This window comes from Giraffa tippelskirchi, chromosome 8, assembly GCF_054371585.1.
Source record: "Giraffa tippelskirchi isolate mGirTip1 chromosome 8, T2T-mGirTip1v1.2.pri, whole genome shotgun sequence".
Taxonomy (NCBI): Eukaryota; Metazoa; Chordata; class Mammalia; order Artiodactyla; family Giraffidae; genus Giraffa; species Giraffa tippelskirchi.
In genome coordinates, this window is record NC_137282.1 from 95,101,435 (window position 1) to 95,125,523 (window position 24,089).

Consider the following 24,089-nt stretch of genomic DNA (forward strand, 5'->3'; position numbering starts at 1 on the left):
AAATTAAGTGGAGGAATGCTATTTTTTACAAGTATAAAAACAGAATTACTCTGTTTCAAATCCTTCATGAACACAAATTACTGAACATAGAATAACAGACCCTTCATAAGCCCCACCAGTCTCTCATCTGCTACCGAAGTACTTAAAATTCCCAATGCACACCATGTTTCATGCTCTCTCTGCTTATTCATCCCTCTGCCTGGAACAGGCTTCCCACTTTTCTTTAATAATTATTATATAGTGTTAGTCACTCAGTCGTGTCCGTCTCTTTGTGACCCCATGGACTGTAGCCCACCAGGCTCCTTTGTCCATGGGATTCCCCAGGCAAGAATACTGGAGTGAGTTGCCATTTCCTTTTCCAAATTATTACATAAGAGCCACTCATTTCCTCCAAGAAACCTTTCTTGAACAGCTAGTCTGTAGTTATCACCCCTTCTTTCACCACAAAGGAGAGACCAACAACAGTGCATGAATAAATCTGTCTTAGCACCTACATTCTTAGAATAAAGTCATCTATAACTATACTTTCTTCCTCTAACATAGCAGATGGGTAGAGGTGCAATAAGACTTTTTTAAATAGGAATTTTGGTATTCTTTTATTACACAAGATACATTCATGATAAAAATTCAGAAGGTACAGCTAAACAAAAGAAAAACTGCTGGCAAACTCCCATCCTCCCTGGCTGAGATCATGTCTTAATTCATCTTGTATCTCTAACACCCAACAGCAATATCAAGCACAGAGTTAAGTTCTCAATTTATTTTTTTAAGCTAAAGTAGAACTTAATTTCTTGAATAATCATTTTGATTTAGTTATCCCAGAAAATATTAAATTCACACACTTTGTATTTTAAGGACTTCCCTGGTGGCTCAGACAATAAACCATCTGCCTACAATGCGGGAGACCTGGGTTCAATCCTGGGTCAGGAAGATGTCCCGGAGAAGGAAATGGCAACCCACTCCAGTATTCTTGCCTGGAAAATCCCATGGGCAGAGGAGCCTGGTAGGCTACAGTCCATGGGGTCGCAAAGAGTCAGATACGACTTCACTTTCACTTTCTTTCATATTTTAAACATCACATACAAATCCACCTTTTCTGCCCATCACCCCCTAACCCATCATGCACCAAGAATAAGGTATCACTTTAGTGGCTCCATAAGAAGTACACTTTAACTATCTTGTGCTTTGACAGTTGTAAAATGCATAAACATAAAACTAAGGAAAGTAACTTATCTTTGCATGATAATTTTATCATGTAATTAAAAACTATGCTTAGCATGTGGGCTTCCCTGGTGGCAGAGAGGTAAAGAATCTGCCTGGCAATGCAGGAGATGCCAAAGACTCAGGTTAGATCCCTGGATTGGGAAGATCCCCTGGAGAAGGAAATGGCAACCTGCTCCAGTATTCTTGCCTGGAACGGTCCATGGAAGAGCAGCCTGGAGTGCTACAGTCATGGAATTCCAAAGAGTTGGACACGACTGAGCGCACGTGCACGTGCACACACACACACGTGCACACACACAGCTTAGTCTATGCCAATAAACTGTAGCAAGCCACATGAGATAAATCATGATTTTAACAGCATGCCCTCTGCTGTGTTTTCCCTTTCAGTGATTAGGATTCTGATGTTATCATCAATGTTCAGGAGAATTAGGAGTTTCAGTGTCAAAGTGTTACGAGCTTAAACATGTAGTACCTAATGCATGTTTCCCAACACATCTGGCAAACATTTTAACAATGCATGTAAAATGTCCAGAAATCTTCTTTACATTATGATCAAAGGCAATCAGATGATTGGAGCAAATGATACCCACAATGATGAAGTGACAGGTATATTCTGTTGTAAATTAAAAAAAAAAAAATCTAAGTTTTTTAAAAGCATTCTCAAAGCAAATGTAAGTGGCCAAAGCCCAAAGCAAAATGACAAGGGATGACAAATAAGGGAAAAGGTTTTAGGTATTGTCCAAATGCTACTTTCTATTACCTATATGAAGAGTTTTTAAAAGACTCATTTCTATCCTTCAATAAAACAAAATCTTGAAAATTGCCCAATTTCATCATAAATTTCCAAACATTACCTGAAAAGCCAAACACTGCAGCTCCAATAGATTACATAAAAGAAAAAGAAAAAATTTAGCCAATCCTGTGATCTTTCTTTCTCAAGAAAAATGTGTTAAGCTCATTTATTATATAAAAGAATAGTAATAATATTATTAGATGTTATCTAGTGTCTTTCCAAACCTCACTCTCCCAAAAAAGAAGAAATAAAAATCCCACAGCAACACAACCATTTCTGTCTGCTTATTCAACAGAGAATGGCGTCACAAATAAGTCAAGATCCAGGCACCTAGTGGTCATTTATTACTGACTAGTAACCTCTTAGGAAATTAGCTGGTCCAGGTGAGGTAAGTGCCATTTTGGTACAGCAGTCACAAGACAGAGCAAGGCTTGCTCCTAAAACTAATGTATAGAGGCATTACTTGGTGATCTTGTTCAAAATGGAGAATTTACAGGTAGGGCCAATGGTGGGATGCAAGATTCTGTTGTCTAACAAGCTCCCAGGTGATACCCAGTCTGCTAGTCAGAGCAGAGAACCACACTATGAATGGCAAAGGGAGAGAAATGAGAGGAAAAGTAATTCTGACCTTGAGTAGGAATATACTTGGGCTTCCCTGGTGGCTCAGATGGTAGAGAATCTGCCTGCACTGCAGAAGATCCAAGTTCGACCTCTGGGCTGGGAAGATCCCCTGGAGAGGGGAATGGCTACCCACTCCAGTGTTCTTGCCTGGAGAATTCCATGGATAGAGAATCCCATGGACAGAGGAGACTGGCGGGCTACAGACCATCGTGTTGCAAACAGTGGGACACAACTGAGCAACTAACATTTTCACTTTTTTTAGGAATACACTTAGGATTAAGTCAACAGTGTGGGCACTTTATGAAGATAGCCACATCCAAGAGAATGCTGATGCTTTTCATGTTTTCCATCTTCTCATTACAAAAGTTACTTAAAATAGAAAAATACTGTGTTTTATTTAAAAAATCATCACTCTAATGCAGATTTCAGTTCTTTGAATACGTAGCTAAAAAAAACAAACATTAGGCTCATTTTGCTGTTCACAAACTCACCTTCCTTCCTACCTCTCAATAAAAATATTTATTTGCTATTAGACAAAAATATCCAAGGGTATTGTTCACATTTATTTTGAATGAAAACTTACACTTGATCACTTGGTCCATGGGGTTTATCATTATATTTTAATCTGGGAAAACCACTCACTAATATATCTGTGAAACTGTTTTTCACATTTCAAATAGGGCAATGTGGCATTCAAGCGTTCTAAGAAAAGGGTACACAGCATCAACATGATGTAATCAGTTGATGATATGTTAATATGATTTAGTAGCCTTTTAACATTTAAGATAAAGCACTGGTTGATTTATTAAAACCCAAGGCTATCTTTCATCTTAATATATCCACGGCAAGACCTACAATCTAATTCAAAAACTGAAAAGAAAATCCAAGGGATAATTCAAAAAACACAAAAAGCTGATGTATTTATTAATACTAATTCTTTAAACAATCATTCAAAAGAGGGGATGGGAATACAGTGAAATGTCAAACATCTAAAACTGAAGAGTATTTGCTATATGGTGTGTGGTGGGGAAAGGATTTTTGATTGTTTTTAAAATAACTTATGGTACACAAATATTTATCAATACGTACTGGCAGGATGTCACAGAAAGTGAAGAAAGGCTCTTATCTTTGCAAACTTGCACCTTAGCCAAAACAGATTCACACCTAGACTCAACTCATTCTGCCCCTCAGGAAAAAGAATCAAGCACCAAGTTAAATCTAAGGGGCGAGAATCTTTTGCTTTTATTGCCAAATTAAAACAAAATTATATGGACTGTATGAATGCAACATAGGCTAAATCAGAAGTTTGCATGAAATGTATGGAGTTACTTAATTAGGTATCAGTTATTAATTAGGGATCATTTTCATTTTCTAGAAAAGTTCTCTTAGTTTTAAATGCCCAAGATCTCCTTTATAAAGTACCAAACAAAACCCCCAAAATGAAACAGGTTATACCAAAAGTCTAATAAAACATGGCTTGCACACTCTTAAGTCTTCAGCCTTTAATCATGCTGCTCCCTGGGCCTGAGACATACTCCATCCCAATTCTACACATTCAAACCTTACTCATCCTCCAAAATGCCTCCTCTAGAAGAAGTATAACCATCCTCTGATTTCATATAGCATTTTATTTTCACTCCTTTAAGGCATGAATCACTTTCTATCACCCACAAAATCTCCACACAAGTCTCAGCTCCTACATAGTGGGCACCACAAGAGCAACAGGCACACCTTATAAGTAGCTCCTACACTAACTAGGACTTAAGAGGAGTAGGTATTAGTTGAATTTAGTAACTTCCTGTAATACACTGAAGCAGTGGTTCACAGATCAGCAGCCAAGGCACCATCTGGGAACATTTTTTTAGAAATGCCAATTCCTGGGCCCCACCCCAGACCCAATGAATGAATCAGAAACTCTGAGGGTGAGGCCTAGCAATCTGTATTTTAACAAACTGTCCACATGATTCTAACGTGGTTAATATGTGAGAAATATGGGGGTAAAAAGGGTCAGGGTGGTATGGGGGTGAAAAAGCGGTCACCGCTATAACTTAGACTGTTAAGCACTGCTGTTCAGAACAGAGGAGGTGGAAAGAGATGCTGGTCTTGAAGTCATCCCCTATTAAAAGCACTGATAGCTAAGGCCCTTAGAGTGAAGAATCTTTTAAAATCATCCTTTCCTTCATTCTATATGTTGATATTTCCATACAGATATGACTAAAAGGAAGGCTGTCTAGTTTACTGATACACACATGCATAAACAACACAGATCAGCCTGAATAAAATAAATGAATCATTTTGAAGGCATAAAGGCTTACCCAGTGATGGTTACAATTAGGCTACACAGAAGAAGCCATTCTCTCAAAATATAAGGCAGGTTTACCAGGTACTTAGTACCACAGCCAGTCAGTCTAGTTATAACGGTTTGTCACTATTATAGAAGGCACACCCTCCAACTTCATTTACCTGCATGTGGGCTGCATTAAAAAGAGAAAAGGAAATTTATTTCTCCCACTCGACCAAATATATTCCAATTAAACATCTAAGCAATAAAAGCTGCCGTAGTTCAAACAGAAATAACTTTGTATTGAATATTTGATTCATACAGCCAGAGATTAGGCACTCAGAACTGATCAGGAACACTGAGCTTAGGCTTAAACAGATATAATTTAAATAAAAGCCAGAAAAAGAAAGTTGAATCTCTCAAAGAAGCCAATAGTTTCTATACTGTATTATCATAAATAGGCCTGCTCACCGTGCACATTTTAAATTCACTCTACCTAACAGGGTAAATATCAGCTCTCACAACCTGAGATAGCAGATGTCGTGCAAAGTCACATTCCCGTATGCAAGTGATATAAAGCAGTAGTTCTCAAAGTGCGGTCCCAAGATCAACAGAAGCAGCAGCAGCTGGGAACTTCTTAGAAATACAAATTTTCAGACCCTATCCCAACCTTCTGAATCCAACGCTTGGAAGATGAAGCCCCAGAAATCTGTGTTTTAAACAAACTTTCCAGGTGATTCTAATGAACCACTAATGTGAGGTGCCCACTGATTCTCTCAAGAGAATTTTGACCTGTGAGGGGAGTTACAGGTTTAAACTACCTGGGCTCATTAGGAATTTGTTTCAAAAACTGAGAGTAATGCTATTCTCACTAACATAAGAAATGTAAATTAAATGTCCTACTGTTCCAAGTGTTTAGTCCCTTTTATTTCACAGTAAATTCACAGGTATTGATTTTAAACAGTGACTAGGCCTCTCTGGCTATTACAACTAATAAGTATTCTATTATAGTCCATTCTGTTCTCACTTTTATGTTTAGGACCCAATGGCCAATGCAAATGAAGCCTAGTAAAAATCCTGTGACATCAGTGATATCAGAGAGCACAAGAGCATACACATGAGCAGAAAGGGAGGAGGGAAAAAGAGAAAAAGAAATAAGAAAACAAACGGGGGAAAAAATCAAGACCAAAAACCAAAATTGAAAGAGGATACTCTCATCCTAAGATGTAATTCTGACTCATTTATAGTCAACAAAAATGACTCATTTCGGGTGCCTATGTTCCCTTCTCTCCATCAAACATTATAATTTTATAATTAAAAACTTACATGGGGCAGGCTGTGGCAATAAATAAATTAAAAGAGCAAACTATACCATAATCTTAATGAACATATAGGCAATTCTAGACTGAAATGTTTTTCCATTCTTGGCATCTTGACTTTAAAATTCAAGAGAAACAGAAAAGGAAAGTCTGTATCCAACCAAACTATGCTTCACAGCAGAATAGCAATGCAAGCCACAGTTATGTTCCAATGTTATACGGCTCTGAAATTATCAACAACCAATTCATTCTGGAAACACTGATGGAAATCACATTTTTCTCAAAAGATATAGTCTTCTTAAAATTTCATCTATATGTCTGGTTTTCCCTTATCCTTGTTTCAGAATCTCAAAACTTACCAACAGAAGTTCTTCACTGAAAACTATAGATAATAATCATGTGTAATATACATAGCTTTGCAATTTGAGTTATCCAGATATTTATATTGTTTTGTAAGATGGTTTTCCTGATTCTTACATAACTGCATGTGGGTTGATGTAGAAATGTTAAGCAATGATGGGTGAAAAACCCAAGTGTACTTAAGTCAAAAGTTCAATCAGAGTAACAGTACATGTTGGCCAATTTGGGTACACTAGAAAGAGACAGAGAGTATGACACATATGGGCTGAAAAATGTAGTTCTTTTTATACCATTTAAACTAAATTATATTATTTCTAATTTTGCCCAAATGGTTTGCGTAAGAAAATTTCTCAGTAAGATAGGTCATAATCAAAGTTTGAGCTAACATTTATGTACCTGAACCTGAAAAACAATATACGTGTGAAGAATCTGTGTCCTTTAAGAATCATTTACAGGCTTCCCTGGTGGTCCACTGATTAAGAATCTGCCTTGCAATGCAGGGGACACCAATTCAATCCCTGGTCCAGGAAGATCACACGTGCTACTGGGGAATTAAGCCCATGCCACAACTACTGAGCCTGCGCTCTGGACTTGTGAGCCACAACAACTGAGCCCTCGTGCTGTGACTACTGAAGCACCCTAGGGCCTGTGCTCCACAAGAGAAGCTACCACAATGAAAACCCCACGTACCACAACTAAAGCGTAGCCCCTGCTCTCCACAACTAAAGAAAGCCCGAAAAAAGCAATGAAGACTCAGCACAGCCAAAAATAAATAAAAAATTTTTTTTAAAGAATCATTTACAAAAACATTTTCTAGAGATCAAACCAGTCACTCCTAAAGGAAATCAACCCTGAATATTCACTGGAAGGACTGATGATGAAGCTGAAGCTCCAAAACTTTGGCCACCTGATGCAAAGAGCTGACTCATTGGAAAAGACCCTGATGCTGGGAAAGATTGAGCACAGGAGGAGAAGGGGATGATAGAGGATGAGATGGTTGGATGGCATCACCGACTCAATGGACACGAATTTTAGCAAACTCTGGGAGACAGTGGAGGACAGAAGAGCCTGGCGTGCTGCAGTCCAGGGGTCACACGGACACGACTTGGCAACTGACCAACAACAGTAACAATCAAAAAGCAGGGATTTTTCACACTAGATTATAAAGTATAAACAAGATCTGACTTACATACTTTAAATACTCAGCAAACACACTTTAAATTCAAGGATTCAAATGAACTAAATGTTTTATTTATGGAAACTATATACTATCCAAACAATAAACAATATAGCCAGAAGACTGGCTATATATTATTATCAGACAAAACAGACTTAAAGCAAAGGATATTTCTAGAAATAAAGAGAGACAGTTCATACAGAAAAGGGTACATACCGCATGAAAAAGACAGAAATGTTATACATTGAACAACAGAATCACAAAATATATGAAACAAAAGCTAACAAAAATGAAAGATCAAAAACAATCAACAATTATAGTTAGAGATTTCAAACTCTTAAGAATAACTGGCAAAACATCTCTGCAGAAAATTCATACAGACGTAGATCAAAAAATCAATTACAGAAAGATATGCAAAGAGCTGACTCACTTGAAAAGACCCTGATGTTGGGAAAGATTGAAGGCAGGTGGAGAAGGAGACGACAGAGGATGAGATGGTTGGATGGCATCACCGACTCAATGGACATGAGTTTGAATAAACCCCGGGAGTTGGTGATGGACAGGGAGGCCTGGCGTGCTGCAGTCCATGGGGTCGCAAAAAGTCAGACACGACTGAGCGAATGAACTGAACTGAACTGAAATAACCCACTGATCAAAGAGGAAAACACAAAGGAAATTAGAAAATAATTTTAGTTAAACAAAAATGAAGTTACAATATATAATAATCTGTGATATAGCTAATGATCTAGGTTTTCACCTTATGAAACTACAAAAAAAAGAAGAGGAAATAAAACTGAAAGCAAGCGGAAGAAGAGCAGAAATAGATGAAATCGATACAGAAAAACAGTAAAATCAACGACCCCAAAAGAGACCAATAAAACTAATTAAAAGATTAATAAAACTGATAAAACTTCTGGCCAGACCACTCAAGAAAAAAAGAGATTAAGACAAAAATTATAGATGACAGGAATGTAAGAAGGGTTAGCTCTACATTTCTTACAAACAATAACAGGACAATAAGGAAAGAGAAACTATGAACAACTTGATGTCAACAAACTTGATAATTTAGATAAAATTTATAAATCTCTTAAAAGACAAATGATGAAAGTTCACCTAAGAAAGAAATAACTTGAATAATCCTCATCTACTTTAAAAAATGAAACCATAGTTTACAACACTCCTACAAAGAAAATTTCAAGTCTAAGTGTATTTACTGGTGAATTCTACCTAATGTTTAATACCAAACGTTGATACCAAACCTATCCAAAAACTTCACAAGAAAACTATAGACAAGTAACATTCATGAACACAGAAGTAAAAATCATTAACATAACATTAGCAAAATTGAGTCCAGTTAATACAAAAATTATAATATACCATGACCAAGTGAAGTTTATCCCAGGAATGAAAAGTTGCTTTAATATTCCAAGATTAAAGGGATACACTATTTTAAGAGAAAAAAGAAAAGCAGTATGACCTCAACAGCCATAGAAAAAGCATCTGACAAAACACACATTTATGACAAAAATCTAATAAAGTGCATCCACAAAAATCATATTGGTACGATATTTAATGGTGAAAGACTGAGTGCTTTCTACTTAAGGTCAGGAACAGGACAAGCATATCTGCTCTCACGACTTCTTTCAACATTGTATTAGCGGTCTTAGCCAGTATAATACAGTAAGGAAAAGAAACAAAAGGCGATATAGAAAAGGAATAAAAGAAAAACAACACTCTTTATTCACCGACAATATTAAGAGGAACAGAGGAAATCTTGAGGAACCTATATAAGAAGTTACCTTAGCAAGTTTAAAGGATAAAAGGCCAGATAAAACCATATAAAAAACTTTTTGTTTGTTTTATTTTTAAACACAACTAGAAATCAATTTAAATGTTTTTTAAAAAACTTTTCATAATGGTATCAAGAAATCCTAAAAATTAGTGACACATTTAAGAAAAATGTGTGCAAGACATGGACACCAAAATCTAAAACTACTGCTAAGAGAAACAAAAGAACATCAAAAAAATGGAAAGATAATATCATATTCATGGATTAGACGACTTAATATCAAAATGGCAATTCTTTACAAACTGATCAAATTAGAAGTAATCTCTATCAAAATAAAGGCTTCCCTCATAGCTCAGTCAGTAAAGACTCTACCTGCAATGCAGGAGACCCGGGTTTGATTCCTGGGTTGGGAAGATTCCCTGCAGAAGGAAATGGCAACCCACTCCAGTGATCTTGCCTGGAGAATCCCATGGACAGAGAAGTCTGGCAGGCTACGTCCATGGTGTCACAAGAATCAGACACAACTTAGTGACTAAAGCACTACCATCAAAATAAGCTTCCTCTTCTCCAACCAAGCCACTTTATCCCTTCCAACCCAACTCTTTCACTGTATATTCTAGAATTCTATGGTTGTATGTGATGTGTGTGTGTGTTGTGGGCGGGGGGGGGGGGGGCGGGGAGTGTTCCCTGTTGGCTCAGTGGTAAAGAATCTGCCTGTAATGCAGGAGATGCAGGTTTGATCCCTAAGATTCCTTGGAGGAGGGCATGGCAACCCACTCCAGTCTTCTTGCCAGGATGGTTAAAGTCCTCTATATTTCCCTGTGTCTTCAAACTCTTCACTGAAGCTCATTACATCTACTAGTCATTAAAGAGCCTTTCCCTAAGACAGTACTTGGCTCTACATCACTATCAAAGCAGAGAATGAAATATCCACATCCTATACCTTAAGAGTTCAGTGTTGGTCTTGATTATCTTCATCTTTCTTCACAGCCATTGCTGGACCAGTCTTTCCCTCTTATAAAAAAAAAAGGTTGCTTACCTAAGTTCAAAGCAAAATACCACCTTCCACTATCTACTTCTCAACCAGTTTCCACTTAAGTCACTTTCCCCACTTCATTAAGACATTATACCCGTATCAGTCCTTGTATCATCACCTCAGAGCCTGTCATTCAACAACCTGTTTATTCTTTGGCCTTGTTAACAACAGGGAGGTTCTCTTCCATTGTCAGTTCAGTTCAGTTCAGTAGCTCAGTCATGTCTGACTCTTTGCAACTCCATGGACTGCAGCACGCCAGGCTTCCCTGTCCATCACCATCTCCCAGAGCCTGCTCAAACTCATGTCCATTGAGTCAGTGATGCCATCCAACCATCTCATCCTCTGTTGTCTCCTTCTCTTCCCGCCTTCAATCTTTCCCAGCATCAGGGTCTTTTCCAATGAGTCTATTCTTCACATCAGGTGGCCAAAGTATTGGAGTTTCAGCTTTAGCATCAGTCCTTCTAATGAATATTCAGGACTGATTTCCTTTAGGATGGACTGGGTGGATCTCCTTGCAGTCCAAGGGACTCTCAAGAGTCTTCTCCAACACTACAGTTCAAAAGCATCAATTCTTCGGTGCTCAGCTTTCTTTATAGTCCAACTCTCACATCCATATATGATTACTGGAAAAACCATAGCTTTGACTATATGGACCTTTGTTGGCAAAGTAATGTCTTTACTTTTTAATATGCTGTCTAGTTTGCTCATAGCTTTCTTCCAAGGAGCAAGTGGGTTTTAATTTCATGGTTTCCACTGTCAGTATTTGTTTAATGTAAATCTTTCCTGCTAGACTAAGCTCCATGAAGACAGAAATCAGAGCTGTCTTGTTCCCTGGTGAATTCCAAGCACACAGCATAATGCATACTCTTAAATAAAGTGTTTTTTCATCTCCATTAAATGCAAATATTGAGGACCACTAGCAGGCCTGTTTCGGAGAAGGAAATGGCAACCCACTCCAGTATTCTTGCCTAGAGAATCCCGTGGACAGAAGAGCCTGGTGGGCTGCTGTCCACAGGGTCCCACAGAGTCAGACACGACTGAAGCAACTCAGCATGCATGCATGCATTGGAGAAGGAAATGGCAACCCACTCCAGTATTCTTGCCTGGAGAATCCCAGGGACAGAGGAGCCTGGTGGGCTGCCGTCTATGGGGTCGCACAGAGTCGGACACGACTAAAGCGACTTAGCAGCAGCAGCAGCAGGCCTGTTTGACTTACAAAAGAACTAACAAGGACAATAATGTGTCTGGGAATCATATATAAAAAAACAATCAGAGGATGTTTTTCTGAGAGAAAGTATTTGTTGGATGAATAAATAAAGGAAAATGGTAATAGCTATCTTAAAATACAAGAAGATCAAACATAGAATAAGTAAGACTGACAATTCTGAGATTTGGGATGAGGAACTGGCTCTACTACTAATTAGTGGCTTTTTTGTCTTTTTAAAAGAATTTTATTATTGGAGTATAATTGCTTTGCAACGTTGTGTTAGTTTCTCCTATACAACAAAATGAATCAGCTATATGGTATAAATATATCCCCTCCCTCTTGAGTTTCCCTCCCAACTGCCCACATATCCCGTAGAGCACCAAGCTGAGTTTCCTCTACTCTAAAGTATCTTCCCCTAGTTAACTATTTTACACATAGTAGTGTATTTACGTTAGTGTGGCTTTAGTCATTGTTACTGGGCCTTTGTCTGCTCATCCATAAATTAAAGGCATTAGACCTTTTGGGTTCCAAATATTCTCTTTCATCCATGTCTAGTAGCGCTCCCAATGTAGAAAGTAGCCCAAGTGTGCGATAAGAAAGCAATCTGAGGTCCCAGATCTATCAATATATGAATGAAATTAACTTAAAAAAACATATTCTAAGAATACTAAGAGATCTAGCAGAGCTTCATTACATAGTTGAACGAGATCAAACGTAAACAAACTACATAACCCATAGGGCAGCCACTATCTACGTAGTAAATAAAGTTTCATTGGAACACAGCTACACTCATTTGTTCAAGGACTGTCTGTGATTGCTTTTTTCTGCTACAAAGGCAGAGTTGAACAGTAGCCAACATAAGGCCCACAAAGCCTAAAATATTTACTATCTGGCATCTTAAGAAAAAGTTTGCTGATCCTGGACTGTGTGATCTAAAGGGTTCATTTTACATTATTATACACTGAAGATGAAAAGAATTGCATTAAAATGCTCTTAAACAGAGTACTGGGATAAAACAGGAGAAAAGAGTAAGTAGAGAAAATAGATCAAACATGATTTCAATTCACCTCCCAGTGATTATACCAGCTTCTCTCTCTTTAAGCTACTGGATAGCTCATCTTCCAATCACTGAAACCTTGTATTTCAAGAATGCACAAGATAAAACAAGCATTAAAAATTTAACACGCACCTGCCCTCCTTCACTTTTTGTGCATTCCCTCGACATATGTAGTTTTCAATGTAACCATCACTGCAGTTGATTTTTGACCAGTCTGGGTCACAAACATCCAAGAAGTGAGGCCGCAGTCTGCCTATCGAATACTTGGCAATATCAGTCAGGGACTGACTAGCAGCTGCACCAAATAAAAATGTTCCAATGGCTTTGTAAATAGTGGCTATGTAGTTATTCCTGATAAAGGAATTCGAGTGCAAGAGGTTAAAGTAAACAGACAGGGTTTCTCCAACAATCACCTGAAAAAAAAAACAAAACAGAAAAATAATGTTAAAGCAGTATCCAGGCACGTCAAACAAAGTAAAGACTAGAGAAGAAAATGGTAAATCACAATAAAATGTTCGTTTTAAAAATACCTCCCTCTCTTTTTTCCTTTTCAAATGGAGAACAACTTAGGATTCCTAATTCTAGACCACAAAAAAAGGTGTCATCAATTGATACTGCTTACAGAGCATTGACAAAACCTAAATAATTCCAAAGTCTGCCTTGAAACAATAAGGCCTTACTTCTTGTACTTAAATAAACCTAGCCTTAGTAAGTAGACAATGATGTACCATGGAGTATAAAAACAATGGCTTTTCAAAGAATACAAACTTTCCAATTAGAATATCCCTTACATAAGCACTTTTATCTCAGAGTCTGCATTTGCATCAGACATTACTTTGAACCAAAAATACTCATCGTGTTAAAAAAGGTAAAACATTTTAAGAGAAAAAGCTAACCTAATAAAAGCAGGGATCTAACACTGAGGTTAAAGGGTACAGAGGGCAGAGATCAGCTGACAAGGTCTCCCAGTCCTGCCTCTCCAGGAAATCTTTAGGGCTGGCTTCCTTAACAAGTCTTATTAAAAGACCAAATACACACTTGATGTTCTCCTTCTCCAAGAAAACATTTCAAGTGACTCCTTCCTCTTTATTTTTCACTGACTTTTGTAAACTGGGAGTCATAGCCTTCTCAGATACTAGTAGTGTGTGTGTTTAAGTGCACACCGCTATAATGGGTTTAAAGGCATAAAAAGGTTTTCAAGTACTTTACAAATTCACAGACCAGTATCCTAAGAAATCTGAAAAAATACTGAATGGCAACATTATAAAAAATAATAAGCCATACTCTAGCTACCTGAGACCAAAATAAACACTTAAACAAAAAATTCTGCTTGCTAATTTATGTTGGGCATGGATATAAATCACAAAGTTTCACTTAAAGAGTTTCACTGCTTCATCTTAAATTTATATAAACAATTTTATAAAGCATTCAAACATTTTCATTTAGCGACTATTAATTGTCTTTGGGGGTGAAATAAATGGTTGTCTCCTGAAAGGGATTTCAAGAACCTGATATCAAAAATTGTTTCTTCATCTGGCTCAATGGCTCCTAGAATTCCATAATTACAATGTTGTAACTCTGACAACTAGACTATGAACTGTACAAAACCAAGAATGAATTTTTAGTTGAATAGAAAGCTAACACCACCACAGAGGCCTAAAACAGAGCTGGTGGTCAATAAATTTCAATTCAAGGTGCTACCTCTTGGGTAAAAAGTAAACATCCTTAAATACATTAAACCCCATAGGAATATATTCCTCGTTATAATCCTTAATGTGGATGACTTAATCAAGCCTTGGCTGAGCACAGGTCTCACAGGAGAGGAAAACCACATTCACTTCTGGGGATACCATACCTCCACAAGTGTGCTTAGGGTACTTCCTGGTGACTGTGCTAGAGGCCTTAAATTAAGTATATTACATCTCCTCAGGCCATTAAGGTGTTCCAGCAACTGCCTTGATAGATAAGCAGCAAGAAAAGATATCTCTAATGTTTTGTTATGGAGATGACCTTCGATAATTTGAAATATATACCAAGTATATTAGTCAACCACCATTTGAGCAGTGAAACTTCCACTTCTCAGCAGTCAATTCTTGTGTAAGCATTCAACTACTTTCTAAAAACAAATATTAATCTTTGTGAGTCTTCCTAGTCATAATGATCATTGTTTAGGGCCACCTAGACTCTGCTTCTTGCCACTGATGACTGAAAATCAATTCACTAGTAACATTCAGCGTACTGGATACAGATTAAAAGTTGACCTACAGATGCAGAATATGCTGAAACAGAACCCTTAATTCTGGGAAAGGATGCAGAGGGACTCTAAATCTAACAAATGCTAGGTCAAAGTACATCATTTTTTTTTTATTATGTATGCCATCTGTATTGAGAGAAAGAGATAACAGAGACGTTCTAAATCAAATGCAGGGAGATGTCTGTGCCTTCCACCGACACATTACAGCCATATTTTCATTTCATTTTAAAACCTTATCTTGCTCTTTGAGCCATTTAGGCCAACTCAGCCTCTGGTGAAGTTCACACTTAAATTAACTGCTCTAATCGTAAAGCTGGGATTGCTTGTCAAACATTATTTAATCACATTAAGGATAAATTATTAAAGTACTAAAGATGATGTTTGGGGGAATAAAACAAAATGCTTTTGAAGATCAAAGCTAGTAGCTATCTAAATGAGAAGGATTTAATCATTTAAAACCTATGTACCAGAGTATTTTCTCACCATCTTTATGTCTCCATCGACCAACATAATTTTATGTCTCTACTCTGTCACTATAGTTATGTGTCTTCCACTCAGGACCTACCTTCCTAAAAGAATAGTCTAAAATCACTCACTGCCACACTTCCACTCCTTCCTAAATATCTCTGAATACCTCTAAACCCTTCACTGAATAGCTCTCCAAAAAGTCAAAATGGTCTCATCAGATCAAAGAGATTTTTATCAACCCAAATCTTGACTTCCCAGTAGTATATGACATCACTGACCATTTTGTCCTTATTGAACTTCTCCCTTGGCTTCTGTGATACTATATTAATTCTGATTCTTTACCAGGTTCCCTCAATCACTCATATATTTGTGGATCACTTGCAAGTCACATCAAAGGCCTGGTATGAAGTCCCAATCATAGTCCTGATTTTTTTTAAAGAAATGATTTACTTTCTAGAAAACAAAATTAAACATAAAAAAGTCTAACCATGTGCTACCTGAGAGAAGTTGAGTTAGTGAATAATCTGAAATTATTTTAAATTAGTACATAAAACCATCGCCAGTGTGTGTCTTTGTTGATATAGTTGATATGAAAAAAGTACTTGTACAGCACTTTTAAACAGTCTGTTCTTTTTACACTCAACTTAGGCTCCCCTTGTATCTCAGTCAGTAAAGAATCTGCCTGCAATGCAGGAGACCCGGGTTCAATCCCTAGGTTGGGAAGATCCACTGGAGAAGGAAATGGCAACACATTCCAGTATTCTTGCCTAGAGAATCCCATGGATAGAGGAGCCTGGCAGGCTACAGTCCATGGGGTTTCAACAGTTGGACATGACACAGCGACTAAACCACCACCACACTCAACTTACTTGCTGTTTTGTAAATATAAAGATAACCTTTTCACAGGTGATGGTGAAATAACCAAAACTTCCAAGTTAATAAAATATATCTAACAAGTTTTTGCTAACTGAGTGTCTATGGGTCCTGCGCTTGCTATGCAGGCTACACAGCACCCTGTCCTTTGGCAGGCCTCTGGTCTGTAGCAGATTTCCGTAGTTCTGCTTGTGCAGCATCCTTCTTACTGAGACACAAACAAAAGTAGAATTGAAAGACAAGTATATTTGTAGCAGCGTTCGAGTACTTGAATCTTGTCTAAAATCAGCTATTATTTGCAGAAAAGTCCTGCTAAAATTTTTATATGTAAAGAGCTATTAATCTCTCAGAAATATAAACTTAAAAAAGAGTCTGCTCGTACTTCCTCTTTAATAAAAGGATCATAGGCTTTCTTTCTTTTCATAGTAAAAACTTAGTGTAAAGATCTGTCTAGATTAAATGGGCCACTGATTTCTTAAAACTTCACTATATTGTAGGAGAGTCACCAACATTACTACATAATCTCTCCAGTTTCATTCCAGCACCTAGGACATGCCAGCGTCCATGGCAACGGCAAGGATAACAGGATGAACGAGGCACCATGTCTGCCTTAAGGAGCTCACAATGTTGTGAAACAAAAATTTGTATAGCAGAGATTTTCTTTTATTAATTACACATCACAAATTAGGGATTGATTAACTTTTAGTGCTAATAAGGAGCTGTGATCATTCTGTAATCAGACATTAAATTTCTAAATCAAGAAGTTTTGCTTTGTTTTTTAATAAACTCCAGAACAGACAAGATATATCTTTTTGGCTATTTATCTTTTTGGCTTATCTCCTGGATGAGACCATATTTTCTGCTTTTAGCATAAATCTTATTTCTAAAGTTACAAGATATGGAGCATAAAATTAAAGTCATAGAATCTCTGAGTCAAGAGATAATAAAAATCATCTAGTCAAATCACTTGAGATCTTCTCCCCAACCAGAGCACATTCTCTAGATATTCTCACCTGAAATCCTAGAAAACAGTAATTATTAGTTTTAATACCAGTAAAAATGCTTTCATATTCACTGTTAATTATGTATAGAACTTGGGCTTTTCTCCCCTATTTCTGCCATTATCTAAAAATTCTTTAAACTAAATACGGATTAAATGAAGCCTTTTAACACCTGTTAGTAATTTTTCTTTTCTAGAACTCAGTAACTAGAGTCAGTTCTAAACAGTCTCAATAAATCATAAAATAATATCCTAAGTATAAAGTATGCTAAAAATACACTGATACAGTATTTATCTATTGTATTATTACTGAAACAATAGCAAATTAGAGCTAAAAAAAAAAATCACAGTGACTTGGAAAAGATTAGCATAAAACCATACACATTTAGTAAGGTTCTTCTAATTATACACTGTTACTCTTTTAGCCCCACTTAAAATAGCTGAGATTATTTTGATCAAATAACATAAAAAGTTAAAACACATGTTTTAGAGGGTTATACATTCAATCATTAACAGGCTAACACAAAATTAAAGCCAACTGCCCAAAAGTGATAAACTAGGAAAAGTGGATTTAACTTACAACGATAATACTGAATGGAATGATTATTCCACCTAATAACGGATAAGGTATGGTGTCTTCTTTGTAAGGGTACTTGATGGACTCATCATTACAGAATAATCCTCGTTGGAAGGGGGTATGCCTTGAAGTAAGAATTGCAAAAGGCAATCCAGCTAGCAAAAGGAATAAATGAAAATATCATTAAAAAGGAATATCAAAACTAATTAATGGCAACAATTATCCCAGAGATCATCTTTAAAAATATGTTTGCCATGGAAACAGTAAGAGCACATGGAAAAAGAAAATGCAGCAATACATGCAACAGAAGTTAGAAAAATTATAGCTTAGGGTAAAGATTTTTTTTCTACAAAAACAATGCCTTCAAGTCCTCTATTAACCAGTTTAACCAAGAAAAACTTCTTCTCTTTGTTTCTACCCAAATACACTAACCTGATTTTAGAGGAAGAAAAATCTCTTCTGATGCTCTTGTTGTCATTTAATCATAGGGTTTTCAACACTATTTTCAAACCACTTTGTCAGGATCTTTACTTCCAAAAGGAAAGTAGCATCTGACATTCTCCACTTTATCTTGATATTACTACCATATCACAGGTCATGGTCACTGGCTAAGTTATCAGAGTATCTAAAGATTATCCACTCATTTTTGTACTGTCTACAGCAAGTTTAGAACTGCTATGTAAAAGAGTGCAAACTTAAACCAAGTTTCTAAAGAAAAGATGGACAAGGAAGTCAAGCACAAAAGCACCTAAAAGAGCTCTCTCTTTTGTCATCATCAAGATCATGCCTCACATTCATCTCCTAAGATGTCTAAACTTTTATCTAATGTGAACTTTAAGAATTCAGTCCTCCTTTATTTCATCACTGCATCCAGCATCCTGATTAAAACTGCAGCGTACTGACTAGGACTGCTTTCTAAGAGAGCTTAGCAGAAACCCTCAGCATGAGTTCTGCTTCAAGACCTTCCCAAGGATGGACCCATTAACCCAGCAGTAATACCATAACGATTTAGCTAACACACTTACTGTATATTCAAGTGTTCTTTCCATGAAGCACCAAGTCTTGACAACCATTTACAGTTCTCATCAACTCCACTAAGCCCTAAAGACTCAAAGACAACCAAGCTTCTGACACTCTGCCTAATGCACAGACTCCAAATATCAAATGAACTGCCTGATGCATCGACTACAAATATCAAATGTGTTCAATCTTCAAGGGTCAAATGAAAAGGGGAAACCTGTTCCTGGTTCTTTTTATTTATCTTTCTATTTTTCATTAAACTCTGAATATATAAACCAAAGTTTATTTCTTTGTGTTAACCAATTTGCCATGCTATTAACCCACTAGAAGTCTTTATGATGTGAGAAGTGACCAAGAAGGCAGAGTAGGAAGACCATAAGCTTGTGAGCTCCTTCTGCAGGCACAGCAAAATTATGATTATTTACAGAGCAACTACCCATAAGAGTGAACTGAAAATTAGCAGGAAAGATCTTTTACAACTAAAGATATAAATAAGAAATCACAACAAGATAAGCAGAAAGGGTAAAGTACGGTCATCACCCATATTCCCAGGGTATACAACCCACAAATGGGAGAATAAATTACAACTGCAGAAGTCCTCTCCAAGGAGCAAAGTGTCCTAGCTCCACATCAGGCCCCTCAACCCAGGGGTCTGCATCAGAGAGAACTCCCCTACCACTGCCCTGTTTGGCTCTGAAAGCCAGCAGGGCTTCCTTTTTGGAGAATCAAAGAGTTGTGGGAAACAGAAACTTAAGTCTTAAGAGAGCACACACAAAATCTTATATGTTCCAAGACCCAGGGGAGAAGTAGTAATTTAAATGAAACTTGTGTTGAACCTACTTGCTCATCCTGGAGAGCCTCCCAGAGAGGCAGAAGGCAACTGAAACTCACTCTGAGAACAAAGATGCTGGCAGCAGCCATTCTGGGAAACTCATTCCACCACCAAGACATGTGTGTTGTTAAGTGTCACTTCAAAATCCTCCCTCTAACCAATCAGTGAGAGCCCAGGCCTGCCTAACAAACAACACCAGCCCTGGGATGCTCCAGGCCAGGCAGCTAGGTGGGCAGGATCACCAGCAGGCTGACGCTATAGAAAACTCCCTGAGCCCCTAGCCAATTCAGGACATGACCCCACCCACTACAGGACCCAGGACCCAGCCCCACCTACAAGTGGGCCACCATAGCACTGGGACCACTGGAAACCACACACACACACACACACACACACTCACACACACACACAGAGCTAGTCATCTGACCCAGACCCATCCCCCAGTGAGCCAGCACTAGTCCCAGTTCTGGCCTCACACACCAGGTGTCACGTACCAGCCCCAAGATCTGATAGGTCCCAACTCCACCCACTTGTGGCAGACACCACCCTTGGGACACCCAAAGCCCTGCAGTCACAAACCCTGGGCCCAGGAAATGCCCACAGAGGGGCCAACGCTAGCCGCAGAAACTTCAGGCCCCACAGCAAAAGACTCCAGGACCTCATTCTGCCCATCAGTGGGCCAGCACCAGCCCCATGTCCTTTTGGGCCCCCACACCAGCCACCAAGCCCCAGGACCACCACAGCCCCCCACAGCAAGTTGTGTAAAGACCTGGCCCACCCACTAGTAGTCTGGCACCACCCTGGACACCCAGGGCCCTGGTCCACCCAACAGCAGGCCAACACCAGCTCCAGGACATCTTAAGCCTCTGAGCCAGCCGTGTCAGGATCCAGCTCCAGCCACCTACAGGCTATTACCAGGACTGGAGGGCACACAGCCAGCCAAGCCATGACCCAGCCCCACCCACCATCCAACCTCACCCACCAGCAGCTGGTAGCCTTCACACAAGACAGGGTCTGGCAATCAATGGGACCAGGCCAACCATGCACACCAGTAAGACAGCCACAGCTGTTAGGCACAAGAAACAGACCTATGCAGCCCATATAGAGGGTACCCATTAAACACATAACTCTGGTGATCAGAGGGGAGTATGCTGCTGGGCCATGTAGGACATTTCCTACATAAAGTCACTTCTCCAAGATCAGGAAATGTAACCAACCTACCAAATACACAAAAATATAAACAGTGAATTAGGTGAATTGAGGTGACAGAGAAATACATTCCAAATAAAGAAATAAGACATAACCCTAGAAAAAGAACTAAGTGAAGATAAGCAATCTACCCCCCCCCAAAAAGAGTTTAAGGTAATGATCATAAAGATGCTTGAAGTACTTGGGAGAAGAATGGAAGAACAGAATGAGAAGTTAGAAGTTTTTTACAGAGTTGGAAATATAAGAACTAAACAGAGCTGAAAAATATAATAACTGAAATAAAAGATACTCTAGAAGTAATCAACTGTAGATTAGATGATACAGAGGAACTGGCAGACAGAATTATGGAAATCAGTGAAGCTGAACAGGAGAGAAAAAAAAAAAGAGGACAGTTTAAGAGACCTCTGGGAAAACATCCAGGTCCAGGAAGCACAGAGAGTCTCAAACAGGATGAACCTAAAAAGAATCACAACAAGAACATTATAATTAAAACGGTAAAAATTAAAACTAAAGACAGAAAATTGAAAGCACACCACAGTAAAAGCAACAAGTTACATACAAGGGAACCCCCATAAAGGTGTCGGCTAAGGTCTAAGCAGAAACTCTCCAGGCCAGAAGAGAGCAACATGACGTATTTAAAGTGATGAAAAGTAAAAACCTAAAACAAAGAATACTCTACCCAGCAAGGCTTTCACTCATATTTGAACGGGAGCTCAAAAGTTTTACAGACAACCAAAAGCTAAAAGAGTTCAACATGAAAAGAACTCAACTCAACATCGGTTTCTACAGGAAACCAGCTTTACAAGAAATATTAAAGGGACTTCTATAAGCGGAAAAGAAAAAGCAACAATCAGAAATATGGAAACTATGAAAGGAAAAGGGGCTTCCCTGATGGCTCAGTGGTAAAGAATCCGCCTGCAATGCAGGAGACGAGGATTCGCTCCTTGGGTCAGGAAGGTACCATAGAAGAGGAAATGGCAACCTGCTCCAGTATTCTTGCCTGGAAAATTCCATGGACAAAGGAGCCTGGCAGGCTACAGTCCAGGGGGTTGCAAAGAGTTGGATACGACTGAGTGACTGAGCACACACACATGCATAAAAGGAAAATTCTCATTGGTAAAGGCAAATATACAGTAAAGGTAGTAAATCAACCATGTTCATAAAGCTAGTAGGGAGGTTAAAAGACAAAAGTAGTGAGGTCATCTATATCCAAGATAAGTAAAGGGATACACAAAACCAAAGAATATAAAATATGACATCACAAACGGTAAGGGGGTGGATAATAAAAGTGAAGGGTGGTTAAAATGCATTCAAACTTAAACAGATCAGCAACTTAATCCTGGTAATCACAAACCAAAAATCTATAATAAATACACAAAAGAGAGAAAAGAGTCCAAATATAATACTACAGGTAGTCATCAAATCACGAAGAAAGAGAACAAACGAAGAAAGAAACAAAAAAGGACCACAAAAACAACACCCAAACAATTAACGAAATGTCAATAAGTACACGTGCTGCGTGTTAGTCGCTTCAGTCATGTCTGACTGACTCTTTGTGACCCCATGGACTGTAGCCTGCCAGAATCCTCTCTCGATGGGGTTCTCCAGGCAAGAATACTGGAGTGGGTTGCCAGTTCCTCCTCCGGGGGATCGTCCTGACCCTGGGATCAAACCCACCTCACTTACCTCTCCTGCATTGGCAGGCAGGTTTTCTACCACTAGCACTACCTGGGAAGTCCAATAAGTACACACATATCAATAATTACTTTAGATATAACTGCTTCAATCAATAGACAAACTATTGAATACATATAAAAACAAGACCTATATATACATTGCCTACGCTCCAGATCTAAAGACACATAGATTAAAAATGAAGACAGGCTCTTCAATACACGGTGTTCAGAAAACTGGATAGCTAAACAAAAGAATCAAACTCACACCAAAAGAATGCTCTCTTACACCATGCACAAAATAATAAAAACGGATTAAAGACTTAAGTGTCAGACCTGAAACCATAAAACTTCTAGAAGAAAACATAGGCAGTAAGCTCTCTGACATCAGTCTTGGCAATATTTTTTTGGATATGTCTCCTCAGGCAAGGGAGACAAAAGCAAAAATAAATAGGACTACATAAAACTGAAAAGCTTTGCATAACAAAGGAAACTATCAACAAAACAAAAAGGCCACCTACCAAATGGGACAAGGTATTTGCAAATGATACATCTGGTAAGGGGTTAATATATAAAGTATACAACTCAACATCAAAAAAAAATATCTGATTTTAAAACGCCAGAGGATCTGAATAGATATTTTTCCAAAGAAGATGTACGGATGGCTAACAGACACGTGAAAAGATGCTCAACATCCCCAATCATCTGAAAAATGCAAATCAAAACCACAATGAGGACATTTTTGGTGGTACAGTGGATAAGAATCCGCCTGCAATGCAGAGGACATGGGTTCAATCCCTGGTCCAGGAAAATTCCACACGCCTCGGAGCAACTGAGCCTGTGCGCCACAACTACTGACGCCAGCACACCTAGAGCACGTGTTCCTCAACAGGAGAAGTCACCACAATGAAAGGCCACAAGGAAGAACAGCCCCTGCTCGCCTCAACTAGAAAAAGCCAATGCAAAAGCAATGAAGACCCAGTGCAGCCAAAAATAAAATATATAAATAAAAATTTTAAAAAAGATGCTCACAAGATTCCCAAAGCTATATTTCTAGTAAATGCAACATTAAAAAAAAATTAAACTACAGCTGACTTTGCTAACCGTCCCTTATACTACTTATCATATCTGAATGCAGATTATGCTCAGATTTACCAAACTGTCTGCATGCAGAGGAAGGGGTGAAATTCTCAAGTCTTTAATACAAATACCACAGTTTGCAGCATAAACCGTTTGCACCTAGCAGTATACACTGTGGAGGTTAATACTCAGATCTATAATTTTAATTGCTGCCAGCTCTAAGTAATAATTAAATGCTC

General features: G+C 38.2%; 1 protein-coding gene across 3 annotated transcripts in view; it reads right to left on the reverse strand.

Moving 5' to 3' along the window:
* The window catches only part of PLPP1 (phospholipid phosphatase 1), a 103,930-nt gene that overhangs the window by 23,214 nt on the left and 56,627 nt on the right, over positions 1–24,089 (reverse strand). The window contains exons 2-3 of one of the 3 annotated variants that reach the window (XM_081517795.1): positions 18,043–18,191; positions 12,997–13,277 (exon numbers count right to left, since the gene is read on the reverse strand). In XM_081517795.1, coding sequence (XP_081373921.1) covers positions 12,997–13,277; positions 18,043–18,191 — 430 coding nt within the window. Of the gene's footprint in view, positions 1–12,996; positions 13,278–18,039; positions 18,192–24,089 lie in introns of all 3 variants that reach the window. The other 2 variants (XM_081517794.1, XM_081517793.1) reach the window with 2 other exon arrangements.